This window comes from Dipteris shenzhenensis, chromosome 27 (assembly GCF_047967505.1).
Source record: "Dipteris shenzhenensis isolate YYH24624 ecotype China chromosome 27, Dip_SZ_1.0, whole genome shotgun sequence".
NCBI lineage: Eukaryota > Viridiplantae > Streptophyta > Polypodiopsida > Gleicheniales > Dipteridaceae > Dipteris > Dipteris shenzhenensis.
In genome coordinates this window covers 11460528-11482463 of record NC_141622.1, presented here as the reverse complement: position 1 = coordinate 11482463, position 21936 = coordinate 11460528, and the positions used below count along the sequence as shown (strand labels likewise).

General features: G+C 47.7%; 1 protein-coding gene and 1 pseudogene across 2 annotated transcripts in view; both read left to right on the top strand.

Moving 5' to 3' along the window:
* LOC147883855 (pathogenesis-related homeodomain protein-like) overlaps positions 1–21936 on the top strand; it is a 43906-nt gene that overhangs the window by 8626 nt on the left and 13344 nt on the right. For both annotated transcript variants that reach the window (XM_087399124.1, XM_087399125.1), the window contains 5 exons: positions 921–1914; positions 2296–2461; positions 5291–5414; positions 5518–5630; positions 5722–6111. In XM_087399124.1, coding sequence (XP_087255250.1) covers positions 1190–1914; positions 2296–2461; positions 5291–5414; positions 5518–5630; positions 5722–6111 — 1518 coding nt within the window. In that variant the 5' untranslated portion in view covers positions 921–1189. The remainder of the gene's footprint in view (positions 1–920; positions 1915–2295; positions 2462–5290; positions 5415–5517; positions 5631–5721; positions 6112–21936) is intronic.
* Positions 17078–17870, top strand: LOC147883856 (uncharacterized; annotated as a pseudogene).

The window sequence follows — 21936 nt, the reverse complement described above, 5'->3', positions numbered from 1 at the left end:
GCTTGACATTTATTTTTCATAATTCCCAGACTACCTGATTACGTAAGTTACAAACTTCCCATTCAACAAACACCAATCTTCTTTTTATATTTTCTGCTCCCAAACAAATGTTTTGAAAAAAGAAGCTCTTTTATAGTTTCATTTGAAAAAAAACGGTCAGTAAACCATTGTAGCCCAAAACAGGGCTAACTACAATTACTCTTTTGGCTAAGGAAAGAAGTCTACCTTGGGTCCTCTCGGACTTACAACGTTGTTTTTGTGGTTCTTGTTTGTGAAGTTCTTTTGTTTATTTCAAAAGTTTTCTTTCAACTTCATATCGTCCTTACCTTCCCACCGAATCCTCCAATGTGATTGGTTTCTACTTTTCTTCGTGTGTTTGCAAATGACACCTGCACTCTGAGGCTATTGAAATCTGAAATACTTTGCTCATGTTTAAACATATTTGCTGTTTATGAAAGGGAACACGCATCTTATTTTTTGGAAATGTGGCTGGATAGCACTATTAAAGTGTAAACATTTTTAATATGCCTTCCAGCTCTGGATTGTTGGCAGAAACTTTATATGACGATCTTTGCATAAATGGATGCTCTTGCGTGTGAGCGTGAATGGATATGTGTTTATGAGAGAGAGCAAATATGAATGGAAATGTGTGAGAGTACTATGATCTGCACCCGCCGTTGGCCACTGATGATGTTGGTTGGGATGTCATAGTAGCTAGTCCCTGCTATGTGCAATGGAGTTTATGCTTTTTAACCTTGTGGTTGATTGTCATGAAGTTCAAACTGCACTCTTTGTTTGTAGAGGATGAGTTTGGGCATGTCCCTGAATTCATCTAGATATAATTTCAAAGGATGGTATTGCTTCTAAGGTTTTAGGATTTATGATCTCATTGACTTACAGGATTTAGTTCTGCTGAACAGGCACATCATGCCACAATCATAGTGATACGAATTTCCAACAACTGCTAGCTATTACTGGTGTTTCTGAAGCAAGGCAGGAATGCTGCCTCCATAACTTGCTGGATATCTGTTACATTGATTGCTGAAGTGTCGAATGAACATTGTCTTGCTTTGGGATTCTTGAAGCTGTAACCTTGTATTTCAATAGATCTCTCCTCTTGCTCACGGGAGAAGGTATTTCAAGTGCTGTCCCTGGCCACCTAAACTTATGATCGGTTGATGGTGAAATAATGGGCAAACCCCAAGGGTCAAAGCTCTCAATTGAGTCAAAGAGAGGCCAGAAACTTGGCAACACGATTGGTCAGCTCTCTTTGACAATGAGACAATCTTCTGACGAAGGTGCTAAGAGGTTAGCATACAAAAAATCTGGTGTGTCTTTGAAGGTGGAAAGTGGTAAGAGGAAGAAAAGTGTGGACCCTTCTCAGGTGCAAGTAATTGCATCTATTATTACAAGGCGCCGCTCAAACCAAAAAGTGAAAACTCTGAAGCCAGGACAACCAAATCCATCCAAAATTTCTAAGCAGGCTGTTAGAAAACTTGCTGGAAAGATAGTGACAAAGACATTGAATGGATCAAAGGCTTCTCGATCTGTAAAGCTACCAGCTACTTCAAAATATCAAAAGAAGGATGTTATACCTGATCTTGGAAGGAAGGGTAAGGATAAAAAAAAGGTCCGTCAAGCTCATAGAAATGATGCTGGAAATCAGTTGGCCAGGTTACTGAGGTCCCAAACACCCACAACTCCTGAGATGCTGAAGAAAGTGCAGCCCAAAAGCGAAGAGACAGAAAGAGAGCCAAAAAAACGACGGCGCCGTAAAAGGAAGGAAACAGGAGATGAATCGAAACAAGATCATATTTCAAGGATAAATAAACGCGTGAAGTATTTGCTCAATCGAATGAAAGTGGAGCAGAATCTGATTGATGCTTATTCAGCCGAGGGATGGAAGGGTCAAAGGTTTGTAACTGATCAATGCAGTTACTTTGGTATCAAGTTTCTGTAACATGGCAAGATAGCTAGAATGGTTAGTTATGAAATATGGAAATGGTATACAAGCAATACATGAAGATAAAGTTGGAGTCTTAACTTGTCAAGTTAGAGACTTATCGAGGATTTTCTGGAGTATTAGAATTCGTTTCTAAATTCTTACAGAAACAAGAATGTCCACTTTTCTGAACATTTTATAATTCATGAATGATGAGGAATATTGTATTCGGATCTTGTTGATAAGTCCATAATAAGTAAATCTGTTATGGCTATAAAAGTATGCATAACTGAGAGATTTGCAGCTGTTTTGATAGAGAAACTCATCTTGGTTCTCCACTATTGTGGTTGCAGTCGGGAAAAAATACGACCAGAGAGGGAGCTGCAGAGAGCAAATGCGCAGATCATACAATTTCAACTTGGGATACGTGAGGCAGTGCAGCAGCTTGACATGTTGGGACGGGAAGGCTCACTTGAGGCTTCTGTCTTTGATTCTCAGGGTCGAATCTACCATGAGGATGTAAGCTCTCTGGTTATCATATAGCTGTACTTTTGCCAATCAAGTAGTTTTAAAAAACAAATGTCTTAATGTGATTTCTGAAAGGTCTTCCTCAAGTCCAACATCACTATAAAATGTTTGATGGTATCCATGCGTCATGTCAATATTCATTGGATTGAAGCCAAATTAGATTTTGTACCCATAGAGATGATTGGTTGTCTTCTTGCTGCCATAGTTTTGGTGTTTTGGTAAAATGTTCATGTGAGATTATAGGGGGTCCGAGAGCACTGCCTCGCTGTCAAAAGACCTAGTTGAATGTCTAACCCAGACACGGCAGGTAGCAATTTGCTACCTTGCCAAACAACATGCATCCACTCTTGGATTACGCAGCAATACTCCTCCTAGGGCAGCCAATAACAGCATGCTGAAGGGCTTGTGCAAGGAGTACGGCAGCATTGAGCAGCATTGAATGGCCACCATGCAGCCAAAGGCACAGGGCTTGTATCAGCCCTGCGCAAGAGCACTACAGCAGAACATCAGCACTCAGCACAATGAAGAGCAGGAGCCACCAATCCAGCAGAAGCAGTACTCTGTGTTGGAAGGTAGGGTCAATGCCCCACCTGTACACCCCCAAATGAGGAGAGCTCAGGGGTGTGACACCTCAGCATGTATGAGGGTAGATGGATCAGGTGCAGCAAACAGAGACACCTTTTGGTACCTTACCTTGGCGACTGTTTGCTGAAGGTGTTACAGGTTTGTGGCAGTTTTTGTACTTGATATCTACCATGATATATATTCTGTTTTGGCAGTTCGCTTCCACATCTGAGTTGTCGTTGATTACTGTGCTAAAGAGCACATAGAGTTGAGTTGTGCTCTATACATGTGTTTGGCTTTAGAGGAGTTATGCTGCTCGGAAATGCAGATGGTTTTGTAGGCTTGGGACTACTTATGGACAGACTCCCACTGTTTCAGTATCCATTCCACTCACCTATCATGAGGTGAACCAGGTCATTGCAGTAGGAGTCAGTCATAGCTAGCATCTAAAGGTGCTCATTATTGTATCAGTCATTCGCATTATTGCGCATTGCAGGTAGTCTAAGGTTGTTTAACTAGAGTCAAAGTCCTCTGCATGTTACACAGCTCAAGAGCTTTCGGTAAAACATAGGGTCTACAGAGATCATTTCTTGCGATTCATCAAAAGGCACCCATGTTTACAGTTGTTTCTAGGGTGTTTGGGTCTCTTGAGATCATTACCAGTGTCAGAAAGGCTAAATTATGCATCTATAAAATGTTTTGATTTTTTTCAAAGAAATCAGAGCTTCCAAAGGTTTTACTATGTATTTTTTCCTTTGTGTAAAAAATTTTCATTGAGACATTGAGGGCTTCATTAGAGGCATCAACTTCATTAAGGACTTCATTGCATTAAGAGAGCTCATACATAGCCTTGATTACCATATTTGTTGATGATGTGATTGTGCTCATATTGGATTAAGGGTGTGCCAAATCCTCATTAAAGGGAAAAATTAATGTAATGAGAATTTTGTTGCTAATCTATACATTGATCCTTGTTTGTAAAACCATTATACACGACTGAGGAGTGCGAGTAATGGTCGTGGTGCGTTGAGATTTAAAAGGAAAAATTAATGTAATGAGAATTTTGTTGCTAATCTATATATTGATCCTTGTTTGTAAATTCATTATACACTACCGAGGAGCTAGTAATGGTCGTGGTGTGCTGAGATTTATGTTTTTAAAATAAGACATCAACATTTGTTAAAATTTCTTTAAACATACCAATAAAGTGTCTCTGAGATTTGTATGTGTTGGGAGAGGGATGTCAATCAGTTATCTCCAGGTTTTGAATGTGTGGAAGAGGGATGTCAAAAAAGCTCACAAATTTTATTGGCACTCTAAAAGCCTTGCGACAAAATGCTCGCCAAAAAATCACACCCTATGACCAACTGTTGCCAGTTGATCCTTGAGAATCTTCAATTTTACAAGGAAATCATGGGCTGACTCGCCTTCCTCCATCATCATGGTGGCTAATTGATTCTAAGCATGATGATTCTCCCTGCATTTTTCATCTCATAGATATCCTTCAAGATCTCCCTTGTTTCATGTGCTGTATCCGCCAATTCAATATGGGGTATCACAGCATCCGTAGTCATCCCTATAATCATGGAGAGTGTCGTCCTGATATTCATGAACAGAGCACTCAGTTTCCACTCCCTCGCTCTCTCTGGATCTGTTGGGGTTGTGACCTGCCATGAGGCATTGACCACGTTGACAGTTTTCAATTCGGTGCCTTTCATCACCTCCTAGATTTCCATGGCCACTAGATGTCTCCGAATGTTCACTTTCTAGGTCAGATAGTTGGTTCAATCCTTTCTTCTCATTCCTTCTTCCGTTTTTGGATCTTGTTTTTTCTGCTGTGTTACTCTTTTCTACGAATCTGTCCCATCCCCTCTTCTAACAGTTTCTTTTGTCAAAACGTTTTCTTTTGCTTCTTATCTTCGACTTTTGTGTGTTTAGATTGTGAATTCTTGGAAGTTACACAAAATGCCTTTTTTTGTTCTTGTTAGGGGTGTCATGGGGCTTCAATTGTGCAAGGTTGTTGTCTCTCTTCCTCCTGCAATGATGACTGTTGCACAGGCTACCAAAGACTGCTTATGAAAATAAATTGTCATTTGTGGATGAAGTGTAAGAATGATTAGAGGAGATTATATTTTTTCATAAACTTAGACTGTCTTGATGAATATCATTTGGAGCCACCAATAATAAAAAATTTATTGTTGCTTATTATGACTTTATTATTGATTAGTCATTGTGCAAGTATGCTATCTGCTGCAGATATTCTGTGCAAAATGCACACTCCAAGAAGCATCAGCAGATAATGATATTGTCTTATGTGATGGGTTTTGCAATCGAGCTTTTCATCAACGCTGCCTAGACCCTCCTTTAAGAACAGAAGACAGTAAGATTCTGGCTGTTCTGTAATTTCATTTACCCTTTGTTAAAACTGATTCTTCTTGTTAATGCTGTCATATGAAGCCAAATAAGTTTCTTTCCGTTGACAGTTCCTCCAGGTGATGAAGGGTGGCTGTGTCCTGTATGTGAATGCAAGTTGGAATGCTTGGATATTGTTAATGCTTATCTTGGGACCTCTTACCATGTGGAGGACCATTGGCAGGTATTTTAAAGCACCTAATCGCTTAACTACTATCCTCTAAAAATTAGCCCAATGCCATTTGAACTAAAGTGGTTGCATGCCAATGTGTCAGAAAGTTTTTGCTGAAGCTGCAGCTGCCGCAAGTGGTGATGGTAAACTACCTACAGCTGCAGAAGAATGGCCTTCAGAAGATTCAGAGGATGATGATTACAACCCAGATCAAGATGTCCATCGTGCAGAACGACGGACTGAGGAAGAGAAAGACTCTGCCTCTGGAGACTCAAGTGGGCGGAGATTAAATGGGGAAGATCTGGGATCTAGCTCAAGTGATGAGGATTCAGAAGTTTCTTTCTTCGATGAGTTTGCAGAAAATTCCAAAATTGACCTTACCATAACGGATGGATGTGAGGGAGGGAACGGGCCTGCTTTGGAAGATGAAGACGATCTCTTGGTTGGAGGAAAGAGACAACGCAAAGAAGTTGACTACAAGAAACTACATGATGTAAGTTTGTGGCATAATGTAAGAGATGTCCATCGTAAACAATTTGCTTCTAGTTTATGTCTTGAATTCGTTAAAGCTGAACACAGTCTTTGTCATGTTAGAAGTGATGTGGTTGACCCTCATTGCTTAATTCCTCTAGTCAGTCTTCAAATAGGCTATGCAATAAGGCTGACGGGAGGATAAAGTCAATGAGATACATACATATGCGCACTGCTCATTACTGTTTTAGAATTCTAGCCGGTGTTCTATCTGGAGATATGGGAGCTTGGTTATCATCCAGCTCTTTTTTCGTGCTGATGATGTGTTGTGGCTCTGTTCAAAGAAATGCTAGACCCTCCTTGCTATCAATATAGGATAAAGTTTTGATTTCACAGACTTGTAAGTCCCTGCTAGCAGACCTAATTTAAGGATGCCCTTTTCCCCCCCTTCTATCTTTATGTAGCTGTCAGAAAGAAAGGCAACTGCCTGCATGAATAATTTCTTAATACTAGAGGCCTAGTGTTTTCTTGGGCAAAGACCGTTGTGGTCTTAGTTTCTTTCTGCCCTCATTATTTTGGTAAGCAGCAAGTGCCTCTTATCTAATTTTTCTTGACGCCTCACATTGCAGATGCACACGATAAAAAACAAGACCTCAAAAGGTTTTTTGTAGTGAATGTCATCAAAGCCTTAGGCCTGATAGGACAAAAGTCATTTTTATTTTGAAAATACTTAAGTCCAAGGAGTTTCTGTTGTTTTTCTTGCTTATAAAGCATGACAAGGGTGCAAAATGGATCCTTTTTTATATCAAAGCATTACAAGTTTTTGATTATATCACTGATGCTCCATGCAGCCAAGGACTGGCCAAATACTTCTTTTGAGAATTCTACTTTGGATCTGAATCTTTGATCTGGATTGATGGAGGAGTATTTCTTTACTATTAATTTGAATAAGCTTTGAATCATTGTTGGTGGTCATTGTCTTGCCTTTGGCAGTAAGGTTAACATCAGAAGCTTTATCGAGCATTGGAGCAAGACCAAAGCTCAGTTGTCTTTACTTGCTTCTCTATGTGAAGTGTTGGCCACTCTCATGTGAAACACTTGAATAGTTTATTGCTGATTTTTTTTCTGCCATTGGAGTCTGGACTCGCTATTGAACAAGTTGGTCAATTACTTGTCTATCCTTATATATTGTGGTAGTGCCCCTTTGCTTATTCGGTAGTGTTAGGGAAAAAATGTAATGCCCCCCCTCAAGGGGCCCTTAATTTTTTTCGAAAAAACAGTGCTGATTATATTACTTCGAAAAACAAGATATAAGAGGTCAGTTTTGCAACTGACGGGCTGCGTTCACAAATCGGACGCAACCCTACATGGAATCAAAAAGCTCTCTCTCGCGGAGGGATCAGGCGGGTGTGAGTAAACAGCCAGAGAGGTGGTGAATAGCGCCACTGAAGGCCCTGAGAAGTATGCTCGAAGAAGAGGCCCCGCGCGTCCCAATCTCGGAGGAAACGTCTCCGCTTTTCCCGGCCAGCCTGGGAGTCTCCCTGAATCTGGTCCCACTGGCCTCTGAGTGTGTGGATGATCTCACTTTAAATGTCGGCCATGATCTGGGCAGTCGAAAGAGAGGTACCACCGAGGATCTGCGCGCAGCGTGAGGTCCAAATGTGCCAGCCAGCGATGCTGCTAATAATCTCCCAGACTGGCTGCTTCTCCTGAGAACCTGTGTCCGCCTCTGCCAGGTGTGGCAGGATGCCCTCCAGCGGCCCCCAAGTCCCCTGTGTGATAAGGAATATGGGGTCCTGCGGGCCTGCCTCGAACAACTGATGAAAGCCAGGTGTGGTGCTGCACCAGCAGAACGCGCCCCAGGTGATCAAACCTAGCTCAGGTGCTGCACGTGTAAGGATCCCGAAGGTCCACCTCCACACTTCCTAGGCACGAGTGCAGCTCCACAGGCAGTGTTTTGGTGACTCCTCGTCCTCATGACAGATCTGACAAAGTCCATCCTGACGAATCTGCCGCAACCAGCTCCCCACTGGAAGACCCTTGTGGGCGAGTAGCCAAAGGAAGTAGGAAATCTTCCGTGGCCGCCAGCTCTCCCACAGGGCCTTCCAGGAGGCCTGCAAAAATAGCCTGGAGATACCCTGAGCATACCAACTGGGCCGCTGAGTGGGCGGGCGGCTCTACATGCTCCCAAGAACTCTCCTGCCCAATGTCGTACTGTACGCGAAGAAAGGGATCAGCCCCTGGCCTGCCACCACCTCTGGCCATCTCCACTCACCTGGGTCCCAATCAAGCTCTGACAGGGCCCGCCCCTCCCAAAGCCAGAGTCGCCATAACTGCAGCTGATCCTGCTCTATACTAGGATCGATCCGCCAAACCTTCCCCACGAGGCCTACGACCCGAACCCTCTGCCACGGGAGAAGGGGGTCGATGAGCACACCCTCTCTCCTGAGTCGGCCGTCCCCCGAAACCGCGAAGAAGGAAACAGAGGTGTCATCCATCCGGCCTGCAACCACCAGTGGGATGCCACGGGGGGTGAACTGTCCAAGCCAACGGTCATCACCAGGCATGAGGATCTGAAACTCAGGTGGAACCAACCAACCGGCAGGAATCGCTCCGTCTATCTCTGTGCGTCTCGCCTGAGCTCCACGGACACCTCTAGCTGCGGCTGCTAGAGCAACGGTCTCCAAGTGTCTGTAAGTGTCCCTCCAAACTCGAAGGGACTGGGCTGGCCCCTGCATCCAACCGTCCCACAGGATATGTGACCTCTCCCCCAGCTGAAGGCCCTCGGTATCTCTGACCTGAACGTTCCAGATGAGCGGCTGGCGGTCGATCTCCTCCTGACTGCTAGGAGGGAGCTGAAGGAGGCTGAGACGGAGTCGCCTCCAAACCATGAGAAGGCTACGAATGAGTGGGGAGCGGGGGTGAGTAAGCGGTGCAGAGGTGAAGATCCACCGGAGGGACGGTAGCCACTCCACCTCGGCGCGGGACGCAAGAATTGATCCCTTGTTGAAGTAACATCTTCCACGTTTGCCCCCCCGGGGTCAAACCGCGGATAACTAACTTGCCCAGCAGGGCCTGACTCTGAAGCTCAGGATCAATGACCCCCAAGCCACCCTCAGCCTGCGGAAGAATGACTGTTTGCCAGGCTACCCTGGCTTTGGTATCTCTGAGAACATCCCCCCCAGACCAAAGGAAATTCCGGATCATCCTCCTAAGCTGTGCCACACTGGATCTCGAGAAGCACCAACAAGAAGCCACATACCAGGCCGTGGCCAGGAGAACCTGGTTGACTACAAGAGCACGACCTGCAAGAGAGAGCTTAGCAGTGCTCCAGAAAGCCAGCTTCCGTCGAATGGAATCTAGCACCGGGAGAAACTGCTGAGCTGGCGTGATGTCCAGGCCGACCTGAAAGCCGAGATATCTAGCTGTCTGCCCCCGCGGGATCCATCTGAAACCCAAGAACCTCCCCCACTGTGAGCATGCCTCAGGGTTTGTGAGAAAACCAACTGATTTGTTCCAGTTGACTTTCGCACCGGTTGCCGAGCAGAAGACCTCTAAGGCCAGCCTCACCCTCTCCAGCATCATCTCATCATCCTGAACGTATAGCGCTGTGTCATCTGCATACTCTGAGTCCAGGAGCTCCGTGTCCTCCCTGATGGGAAGGCGAACACCTCGGATCCCGGTCGACTTCGCCCGAAGGTAGTATGTCATCGCCTCGGCAAAGAATAGAAACAGGTAGGGAGCGAGGGGGCAACCCTGACGCACTGATCTCTCCAATCGAAAACGCTCTCCCATCCTGCCACCGATGATGACCCTGCTGGTAGCTGTCCTGTATAGCGCTGAGATACCCTGAATCCATCCTACTGGGAATCCCAGTCTCTCCAAAGTACCCTCCAGGAAGGACCAGTCCACTCGATCGTAGGCCTTCTCAAAGTCGAGAAGTAGAATGGCTAAGTGCGACCCGCTGTGCTGAGCCCACTCCGTCGCCTCTGAGAAGGTAAAGACATTATCCAGGATACTGCGATCCTGGACAAAGCCTGTCTGAGTGTCATGAATGAGGTCAGGAAGTAGTGGCCGAACTCTGGCACTGATCATCTTGGCAAGGATTTTGTAGGCAGTGGTGAGGAGAGTGATCGGGCTCCTCCCTTTGGGATGAGGCAAATCAATCCAGAAGAGAGGCTCTCGGGCATATGTCCGCTGCTGAAAATTCTCTGGAGGGCTGCTAGGAGGGGCTGATGGATCTGATCCCAAAAAGAGGTGAAGAAAGTGCGAGAGTGCCCATCCTCGCCAGGGCATTTCTGCCCATCGATAGCCAACAAGGCCTCCTGCATCTCGATAGTGGTGAACGGAGCCATCAGCGTCGTCTGCATGCTGGGCTGAACAAGGGCTGGAATGTGCCTCCACACTTCCTCGCGGGAGCGGCGAGAGCGGGGGGCAAGCTGCTCCTGCTGGAAAAGAGTCCTGTAGAAGTCGGTAGCCAACCCCAAGACCTCTTCCGGGTCAGAAACGATGTGCCCCTCCACTGTCTTGAGACTCCGGAGCTGATCACCTGTTGCCCTCTGGACATGCGTCCTGAAGAACTCCTTGCTCATCTGATCGCCCTTCCGAGCCCAGTAGGAGAGGGAGGCGTGATAAGAAAACTCTGAACGACGCTGGAGTCTCCTCAAGAAGGGCTCTAGCTCGAAGGGCCTGGATCCGAAGCTCCTCCGAACCCGGAGCTGCCTGCTGGAGTCGCTGAATGGAGGCGAGGTCCCTACGAAGAGCTCTTTCTCTGCCCCACCACTCCTGGCGAACCTGAAGGGCTGCGAGCTGGCAAATCTGGCTGGACTCCTGCAAAGCCTGTGCCACCGACTCTACCAGATCCACGCACTCGCCCCAATCTCTGTCCCAAAGGCTACCGATACTGCTGCGCACCTCCTCCCTAGAGAAGATGGAATCAGGAATCCTGCACGAACGGGGAGGAAGGAACTGAGCTGCCGAGTCTAGTGATAGGAGCACTGGTGCGTGGTCGGAGAGTGTCGTCCCTGGCACTATACCCACCTGACCACCTCTGCTGATGGCCCAGTCAGTGACATAAAATCTGTCCAGTCTCTCCAGGAGTTTGCCTCCTTCCCTGCGGAAGCCCCACGAGAAGTCCAAGCTCCCATGCCATCGTTGGAAGGACGGGTCTCTCCAGTTCTCCCTACCACCTGTCGCGAAGATAAAGGAGTCCCAAGCGGACTGCTCTGCCTGAGCTATACCTGTAAACTCTGGTCCTCGGCCCTGCTGGTCCTCCAAAGCCTCCAGATTGTTGAAGTCACCTCCAACAATCCAGGAATCCATGTCTGGGAGAATCTCTGTGAGTGTCCTCCAGAAAGTGGCTCTGCATCGGAGGTCTGTGGGTGCATAGATGTTGAGGACTCCTATTTTGGAGCCCTCCAACTCTAGGCCAACCCAAAGTGCTCGGCCTGGGATCAACGTACCATGGCCAAAAACTCCCTGGGCAAACGGCTCGCACACAGAAGTACAAACACCGCCACTCCTTCCCTGTGCTCTGATCGAAGGCTCCCAATAAGTGTGAGAGCGTCCAGGGAGGATCTTCCGGCAGCTACGGGAGTGAGCCACTGAAAGCTTATGCTCCTGGAGCAAGAGTATATCCAAGCGACCAATCACTGTTGGCAGAAGTTCCTGTCTCAAGATGAGCTTCCTAGGACCACGGGTGCTAGAAGAATGAAACCCGTTCACGTTCCAGGAGACAAGGTGTAAGCTCATGATGTAGGCTGCGAACAACTGTCTGCTCGCGACTGAGGTCGATGAAGAGGCTGAAGTTTCGGAGTGAAGGCGCTGACGCTTTTGTGAGGGTTTGGAGGGGGAGGCGGGGTCATCCTGCCCATTCTTCAGAACTTTTAGCAAAGGCGTGAGGCCTTTGGTGCCATGGACAAACGCTTTCTCGAGCCAACTCGAGATCTCTGAAGTGGTAATCCCATAGAAGGCGCGAAGTTTCTGGGGAGTTCAGGCTCTGACATCCTGGGGTAGGGGCCACGACAGAGGGGGTCTGAGGATCACAATCAATCTGAAACGCTTGGCGGCGCATCGCCACTGCAGGTGCACGTCACCCTCGGATCACTGAGTCTCGAGAAGCTGTCCACCCGACGGGCCTATCCAAGAGCAAATCTGAGCGTGCGTCTGCTCTCTGAGAGCCTCCCAAACCGAGTCGTCTGTCTAGGTCTCGGTGCCGTCGCTAAGAAAGGTGAAAGCAAAGCTGGGGCCATCCCTCGGGGCCAAGGCTGCGATCTTCCTATCCGCCCCTTTACGGAGCAGGAAGATACTGATGTCGAGGTAAGCAGGGAAGGTCCCGAGGTCGGCCACATCCAAGTAATCCCAGGGACCAGATTTGTAGAAGTCGCAAGGAAGCTCTCTCTCCTGGAGCCGAGGCCCGCCAGAGTCTGCAACTGAGGGGGTCGGGCTAGCAGACAGGGAAGACTGCTCCAAGGGTGGTGCAGACTCGGGATGGCCTACCTGGGGTGGGGAAGAGGAAGGAGGCTGAGGGGTAGGCAACTCAGACTCCACGGAAGCGGCTAGCGGGGGGGCGGAGGAGGGGGGAGTGGGGGCTGCCCGCGATTGAGGAACCACCGGTGCAACTGAGAGGGGCGGGGGAGGGGGGATGGGGCTGGAGCTGGGACTGGGGCTAAAGAGGAAGAGAAGGGGGCTGAAGAGGAAGAGGCGGGGGCTGATGCTACGGGTCGGGAGGAGAAGGTTGCGGCTAGGGTAGGGGCTGGGGCAGAGTGGAAGGGAGCTGGGGATCGGAAAAGGGGGGGACCTGAGGCTGCGGAGGGCGGGCTACAGACGAAGAAGAAGCTCTCCCAGGACCCTGGGACGGCTGTCTGTCAGGTCTCTGAGGCGCTGCTCCAGGTAGGGTAACCTCTGTTTCCTTGCCTTTGTTAGACGTCTTCTTATTCTTTCCTCTTTTCCTTCTGACCTCAGTCTAGCCGCCAGCCACCTCTGGAACGGGCTCCGGCTGCCTCTGCTCTTCCTGACGTGGCTGCCCGGGGGGAGGGGGAGGGGGCTGAGAGGGGGGGGGGCGGGGGGGGCCGAGAGGAACTGGAGAAGCGTGGACAAGCAGCAGCCAGGTGCCCAAAGCCGTGACACCTCAGGCACTGGCCTGGCTGTCCTGTAACTACCATGCTCTGAGTAATGCTGCCAGCATCTGTCACGATCTCAATCACTGCCGGGAGGGACGCAGGGTCAGCCATAGCCACACGGACTCTGGGAACACCTGCCGCAGTAACCGCGTCGACGAAAGTGTCATGCATCACCCAGCCAAAGTGGGAGCCCAGGTCCTTGACTATCGGCCGCAACTCAGCAGCAAGGCCTGGAAATACTAGCGTCACTGGATGGCGAGGTATGCGGAAACGAGCATCAAAGTCCGCTGCGCTAAACCCTCAGTACCAAGGAACTATCATGATGATCTTGCCATCCACCGATGTGGGGGAACCAGCAATCAGGTTGCTCGCAGCTTTCGCTGTGGATAGTTTAAGCCAGAAGATGCCCCTTTCCATAAGGGCTACCTCCTCAATGTGACTATCCTCTAGCATAAGCGTGGATTGCAGCCAATCCCTGATGGCTGGTCTGGAGGGGGAATGTCCAATGACTCTGCTATAGACTGAGGTGTGGGCAAAGTCATTGGCAACTTGTTGTACCCGGGAAGATTGTTGCTCTGTCAAGATCACGCGGTAGGCTTCTGGAGAGGGGGGGTCCGGGTGGGCCTCTGGTTCCGGGCAGGGAGCCGCCATACCACCAAGACAAACTGTGAGAACTCCGATGAGGAAGAGGCTGCCACCAAAAAGGGGGGAGGGGATAGACGAGGGTGGAGCCTGGGTTTGGATGAGGAGTCGGTAAGCGAGGCGAGAGCGAGGGCGGGCGGGGGGCGGGGGGTGGAGGCGGAGGTGGAGGGTCGAGGCGAGAGTGGGGGTGTGGCGGGGTGAAGGAAGGGGCGGCGGCGAGGTTGGAGGGGTGAGGCGGGCACGGTGAGGTGGACGAGATGAGGGCGGGGCGAGACGGGTGAGGCGGGCGTGGTGAGGTGGCGAGGCGAGGCGAGGCGGGAGAGCTGGGCGGCGAGGCGGCCGCGGTGAGGCCGGCAAGGCGGGGCGGTGGGGCGGGCGGGGTGAGGCGGGCGAGGGCGGCCTAGGCAAGGGCGGGTGAGGTGAGGGCGGGCTAGGCGAGGGAGGGCGAGGCGAGGGCGGGCTAGGCGGGCGAGGTGAGGGCGGCCTGGGCGGGTGAGGCGGCCGAAAGCGAGGGCGAAGGCGAGGTGGGGGAAGCGCAAGGTGAGGCGAGGGGAGGGTGAAGACGCAGCGAGGGCGGGCGAGGTGAGCTCGCGGGCGAGGCGGTCGAGGGGGGTAGGGAGGTAGGCTATGGTGAGGGAGGGAGGGAGCGCTCGCAGGAGCAGTCTATTATGTATCAGATCAAGGGGCCCTTAATAGGCTTGGAACTGCCCCTTATAGTCAACTGGTATGGTAGACCGGCCAACCAGTCTGCCAACTACCCTCCTGAGAATACCCAGCTAGATTGAGAGCCCGTCCAGACCTATGTCTCCCTAATGACATCTGCTCAGATGGGACTGCGTGGTATGGGGTGCGTGGCCTTACCTGGGATGGACTACGGTCAAAGGTTGCCTGACCTCTAACTCTGGGTTGATCCTGAGGGATCTACCGTTGGGTGGTGATGCACTGGGCAATACCACATGTGCCCCTATGTTTGTAGTCTGATATTGGTCTATGCTTGCAGGTTAGCACGGAGATAGAGGAGATCCTGGATCTCTATCTTAGGGGTTGTTTCAGGTTGTATTGCAGCACGTATAACTGCCAGGTCGGTAGCAAGGCCAGCAAGAAGGCCTTATGGGCACGCAAAGCAGCAACAGACTAGTCGGCAAAGACCAGTCTGCGATCGGTAGAAGAAAGGGTGACTAGCAACACCTCGTATGTTCTCCACTTAGGATGCCTCGCAATCAAGTCCTTCACACGTTTCATGACGACCAGTCCTGAGAATGCCCCAAGTGAGCAATGGCTCTCACTTATATAGATGTAGGGTGTCTCAAGCCTAAGACTGCCTCAGTGTACCATAGGTACCATGTGTCTTGACTGTCCCAAGGTTAGGGCACATGACGATAGGTTATCTTGACCTCCATAACACTAGCCTAGTTATGTCCATGCGTGGACATAACATTCTCCACCCCTTAAATAGAGAATGACTGAGACATAAATTTTGGGAATTGGCGTTGAAGAGAGTCAACACTTTCCCAAGTGCTATCCTCATCTGAATAATCTTTCCACCCAACCTTGAGCTTTGGAACAGTCGTGTTCCTAAGCTGTCGTTTCCTATAATCTAGAAGGCATTCTAGTTCATGGGATACGTAAGTGGATAGATCTTCTAATCTTATGAGTTCATCCTCAGAGACGAGGTTATCTCTAGCACCCAAAGCCTCTTTCTTTCTTTCTTTTTTAAAAAAGAATACTTCATTAAGTATGAATGAAGGCCGCAAGAGTGTCATGTGCACGGATTGGTATCTGACGTGTATTGGGATACACAAGACTAGCTCAGGTAGCCTGGGGAGGCTTAGAGCTAGGTAGGCTTGATTCTCGGGTTGAGTGGCAAGGGTACGAACCAGTTATAGGTCTTCGCTATTTTTGGCGCATTGGGCCCGAGTCTATATAGGGGGGCCCAGAGGTTCAGTTCTCAGGGAGCTGATGGGAACAAGTCTCATTCCTAGGTGCTAGGTCTGATCTTGGATTGAGTTGCGGACGCGCGCATCTTAGCGTAGCCCAAGGCCCTAGCAGCAGATCCTAGGCCTTCAGGCGCCACCTGGTCGTATGGGACACCAGGTTGGTTAGGATCTAGTTGGGAGTTCGTGCCATTAGCTCGGCTCGTGGCTCGGAGGGGACATCTCCTGATTCGGGATCATATCTCGTAGATGTCATGGTTGGGTGGTGAGGAGCCTGCTCAGATTCCTCACGGTTGGTGTGTTGTGTTTGCTTGTAGATTAGAGGTTTCAGCAGTGCTGGGGTTGTGTCAGTTGGTATCAGAGCCAACTCTTGAGGTAGGAATCTCTGTTACGAGTAAATTTGGACGTGATTTTCTCCAGGTATGCCTCAAATTCGAAATTCATATTCATGCGCTGTAAGTGCTTGTTGGTTCATCGTTTAAGGGTTGTGGTTGCCTAGATTGGGAAAGAAGGAAGGAGAAAGAGAGAGTTGGGTGAATTCGTTGCTAGATGTGAAGGACTATGAGAGTGAGAGACAAGAGGGAGTAGTGAGGTCTAGGTGGAGAGGTGCGAAGGGAACTGTTAGGCAAGTGTAGAGCTGGGCGGACCCAAGAGATCCCGTGCACAGCTGGCTGCGTAGGGAACGTGATGGCATGCAGAAGGGGAGCGCGGAGAGATGCGCAGCAGGCAGGGGCTAGATCGCGATCTAGGCCGAAAGCTATTTGGGGGGGGGGGCCCTGGAGGCTAAGAAAAGCACCATCCCCTCCAAAATTGGAGGGTGGGCTTTTGAAAAGCAGGGCTTTCTGAAAGCTTGCTTACCCACCTTATAGCTCGGACAGTTTGCCTCTTATCCCAAGCCCATGGACTGCGCATACATGAAGCCTCTCCACGCCATCTTGTTTGGGAGCTTGTCACGTGGTACGGCCTGCTGCTGCAGACGACTGTACGGCATTGCCAAGAGCGGGAGTAGCAGGATACAGTGATTTGTGGCTGATCGTCAGTTTCGTACCAGCCTATCTTTTCCTCGGCCAGCCTTTCATTTCTTTCATCATCTCCTATCCTTGTGGCCAGCTTTCACTCCATTCCAGTCTCCTAGCTCCGAGCCCACCTGTTGCTTCTCTTCTCTAGTCTACTCTGTTCATCAAATCCTATTTCAGCTATGGCTGATTCACCAGATCCCGGGCTCGCTATGGGTGATCAAGATATGAATTACCATGCAAATGATGACTAGGGCCTCTACGATGATTTGATTATGAAGAATGCCTTCAGTGAATTCACCATTGCTCTCGATGAAAACTTTGAGCGGGTTAATGTGAATCAAACGGGGTTGACACTGCAACTCCAAGGGATTCAGACTTCAATCTCGCTTTTGACTAGCACTGTTCAAGCACCTACGCATGTGGATGCTTTGGCTTCAGTGTTGGGTCCAAATATCACTCCAGATCCTTATCCTGGAGATCAGAAATCCAGAACCAAGGAGGTGGTTGACACTTGGTTGCACAAGTGGCAAGTACACTTCCAGTTTCACCCTTATCTTGATGAAAAGAAGATGTAGCTTGCTGCTGGGTATATGTCAGGTAAGGCTTTATTGTGGTGGAAGGAACTCCGATCGAAGCTTGCAACATGGATCGAATTTGAAGAGGTCTTCAAGAAAGAGTTTTTGAAGAAGGAGGAAGATTATGATATCGTAGGCAAGCTCAAGGCCCTCGATATGTCCAAGCTGAATTTAACTTTTGAGATCTATCTTCAGAGGTAGGTTTCGTGATTTGCAGAGCAGAGCTAGAAAGATGGATCCTGTCACCTTGTTAGGTTTCTTCGTGGATGGTTTACCTGACTCGTACAAGCTTTAGATCAAGAATAACAAGTGTACTACTTTGCAAGAGGCCATGAACTATGCGCGCATCTATGATGATGCCATGGCCAGTGCAAAGGGAACCACTACTGCCGACATGAGTGGGAAGAACAAGAGAAAGTTCTTCCAGTCAACAACTGGTACCGGGGAGTCGAAGTCAATTGACAATGCCTCCAAGAAGAACTCGACTTAGACGAAGAATGGTCGAGCCCGTTTCCTATGCACCTTGAAGTTAAAGAAAGAAGGACGTTGCTTTATATGCGAGGAGCGGGGCGACACTCGGAATGATTGTCCTAAGCGCAAGAACCAGTTGCAAGCGCTTGGACCAAAGCTCCATGTGGGACAAGGTACCAAAGCTAAGGGAGCTAACCAAGCCTTGATGACAGGTATTTTTGTAAATGTCATTACCTGCCCACTTTCTTGTAATTGTGTTTTTTGGGGCAAAAAAAGTAGTTGTTTTTTATATTATGTCTTAAGAGACTGATAATCACATAAAGTTCCAATTACAATTGGTTCCACAGTACATCTGACAAAATAGAAAAAGGGAGAGCAAATGAAGGTCATACATCAGTTATAGACTTCAAAGACTTCAAAGCAAAATCAATAGACTTTCTTGTAATTGCACTTTTAATAATTCGTTATTTGGCCCCCATGAAATTTTCGGAGTTTATGGAGAAGTAAGGGACCAAAGAGTCCACATTCTCTTTGACTCGGGCAGTTCTCACAATTTTGTGAACTACAAACTTGTGCAGAGGATGGAGCTGTCCACGACACCTAGCGATCACACCTACGAGGTGTAGCTTCTAGCTGGGAAGCAGTTTTGGGATCGTAAGATTGACGCACTTTCTATTGGGATTCAAGACTACACAACTGCTCTTACATACTATGTCATGCACTTGGAACATGTGGACTTGTTAATCGGAATAGAGTGGTTTAAAACCCACGATATTCGGATTGATGGAAAGATCATACACTTTCTTTTTCGGACAAGGACACCTAATTTTGTATTCAATGTGATAATATCCCCTCTTCTCAGGGACCTATTGTATCTGCGATGCAGCTTCAGAATATAATAAACACTTCTCATTATGATGTGTATCAGTGTGTTTTGATTTTGCTTTCTTCATTTGTTGTCTCTGTTAATAAGAAAAATGATTTAAGCTTGTTGAACACCGTGAATTGAGAACGTTGTTAGACGATTTCATGGATGTATTCCCTGCTCAACTACTGGAAGGTTTACCTCTAGAACGGGCAGTAGATCATCGCATAGATTTAGTACTTGGGGCTCAATCTATTAGTATTCCACCTTATAGGATGAGCCAGCTTGAGAAAGATGAGTTAGCTTCACAGCTACAAGATTATTTGGATATGGGCTATATTAGCCTAAGTAAATCACCATGGGGTGCACCTGTCCTCTTAAGAAAGAAGAAAGATGGTTCGTGGAGAATGTATATAGATTATGAACGAATGAATAAAGTGACAATTAAGAATCGATACCCTTTTCCTCATTCCGATGATTTGAAAGACCGTTTGGTTGGAGTAAAGTACTTCACTAAGATTGATTTGTGTGCGGGTTATCACCAAATCTGTATCTATGCTAAACACATAGATAGAACCGCATTTCGAACTAGGTATGGCCACTACGAGTTTCTCGTATTACCTTTTGGTCTGACCAATGCTCGTGCTACCTTCTAGCAAATGATGAACAATTTGTTCTGAGATTTTTTGGGCAAATTCGTTGTCGTGTTCTTAGATGACATCTTAGTATATAGACGAACGCTAGAGGATCACATTGGACACCTCCGGATTGTCTTAGTTATTCTAAGACAGCATAAGCTCTATGCCAAGATGAGTAAATGTGACTTCTTTATGAAGGAGATTATTTACTTAGGACACAAGATTTCTTCTGAAGGTATTAGCATTGATCTAGATCGTATCCAGAAAGTTTTGGAATGGCCCATCCCTCAGAGAGTGAAACAACTTCGTTCTTTCCTAGGATTTACGGTTTTTCTATGGAAGTCTATGCGTGATTATTTGAACATCACGGCACCCTTGACCAACATATTGAAAGGTCGTGGATGCAGGTCTACTCGGTCGATCTCTTGGAATGATGCATTGAACAAAGCTTTTGAAACCTTGAAGCTAGCTATGAAGGAAGCTCCTGTTCTTGCATTACCCGATCCTACTCGGCCTTATATTTTAGAGGCCGATGCGAGTGATTTTGCGATTGGGGCAGCTTTATTTCAAGACAGCATACCTGTAGCTTTTGAGCCAAAAATAGCGAAGACCTATAATTGGTTCGTACCCTTGCCACTCAACCCGAGAATCAAGCCTGCCAAGCCCTAAGCCTCCCCAGGCTACCTGAGCTAGTCTTGCGTACCCCAATACACATCAGATACCAATCCGTGCACATGACATACTTCCCCTCCTATAAGAAATCACTCTTGAGTTCTCTAAAACACCCGAGAATGTCCTCTAGAGAATCGGTAATGTCTCCCATGTTGCATCCTCCTCAACACGATCCTTTCACTTGATCTTGTATTCTGTGATAGTTCTACTACGAATCTGTCTTTCACGAAATTCAACAATACTCTCAGGCTCGTGTGGAATAAAAGTCAAATTGGTAACTTCTACTATTTCTTAAGGAGAAACAAGTTGATCAGTTGCACCCAGTAACTCTTTCAGTCGACTGACATGAAACACTGGATGTACTTTAACATCAGGAGGCAATTTAAGTCTATATGCAACTGGTCCAATTCTTTTAATAATCTTGAATGGACCACAATATTGGGGGGATAATGTCGGAACCAAACCAGTACTTGGATTCCTTGGGAATACGTAAATATACCATCGTCCCTTCAAAGTACTCTCTAGGTGAACGATGTCTATTAGCATAAAATCTGTCCCGATCTTGGACAGTTCTAATAGACTCCTTGGCAAGCTGCAACATTTCTTGCATGTCTTGCAAGAATGTCCTTGCAGCATCATTTTGAATTCCCTTGAACCCAACCATAACTGGTGACTTAGGTTGAAACCCATACATAAGCATAAAAGGACTGTAACCAGTACTTGAATGCTTTGCACTGTTATAAGCAAATTCTATCATGGGGAGATAATCTTCCCATGAAGTCTGTCTCTTAGAAACGTATGGCCGAAGCATATCGTTGACCTTCTCTGTACTGCCATCAAATTGTGCATGATCTGAGGAACTCATACTTGAGTAGTTTCCAACTTCTCAAAAACAAGTGTCCAGAAGTTACTTGTAAACTTAGAGTCCATGTCGTTGACTATGTCAGAAGGCAAACCATATAGCTTAAACAAGTGGTCCACAAACTCATGATCCAACTGAACAACTGATATGGTCGATCTAGTAGGTAAGAATCTAGCCATTTTTGTCAAACGGTCCACTATGACCCAAATTGAGTCATGACCCTTGTGCGTTCTAGGCAAACCGGTAATGAAATCTATGGAAATACTTTTCCATTTATTATCCAGGATTTCGAATGGCTGTAATAAACCCGTGCTTCTAAGGCATTTTGCCTTAGTAACCTGACAAACCCAGCAACCTACCACATAGTTTTCAATAAATGCACGCATCTTAGGCCAATAAAGGGTATGTTTCACAAGAGACAGAGTCCAATGTATACCTAGACGTCTAGCACTAGGAGCATCATGACACTCCCAAAGAATCTTGGATCGAAGATCCGAAACATCTGGCACACAGATCTCCATTCTATAATAGCAAGCCGTTCCTAATCATCCACTGACCTCCCGCCACCCTATACCGTAGGTGGCATACTCCCTGAGTCCTGGTCAACCATGGAGCTCCCATCCTGGACTTTCTGCCAATAAAAACTGAAATGACTATTAGTTGTGTAAAGCCCCCTCAAGGATTGAAATAGGTCTGAGGATATTTCCGTAGATGACATAGCATTTACAAACTTGACTCGACTTAAGGCATCCACCACACTATTCATCGAATCCTTTCGATAACGTATTTCAAAATCAAAATCTTGCATTAACTCTGCCCATCTAGCCTTTCGTCCCCTCAATTGAGACCCGTCACACACATACTTGATTGACTGATGATCTGTCAATATAAGAAACTAAGGTTCAGTTCTCAAGGAGCTGATGGGAGCAAGTCTCGTTCCCAGGTGCTAGGTTTGATCCTAGATTGAGTCGCGGACATGCACCTGCATCTTAGCGTAGCCCAAGGCCCAGTAGCAGATCCCAAGCCTCTAGGCGCCGCTTGGTGGTAT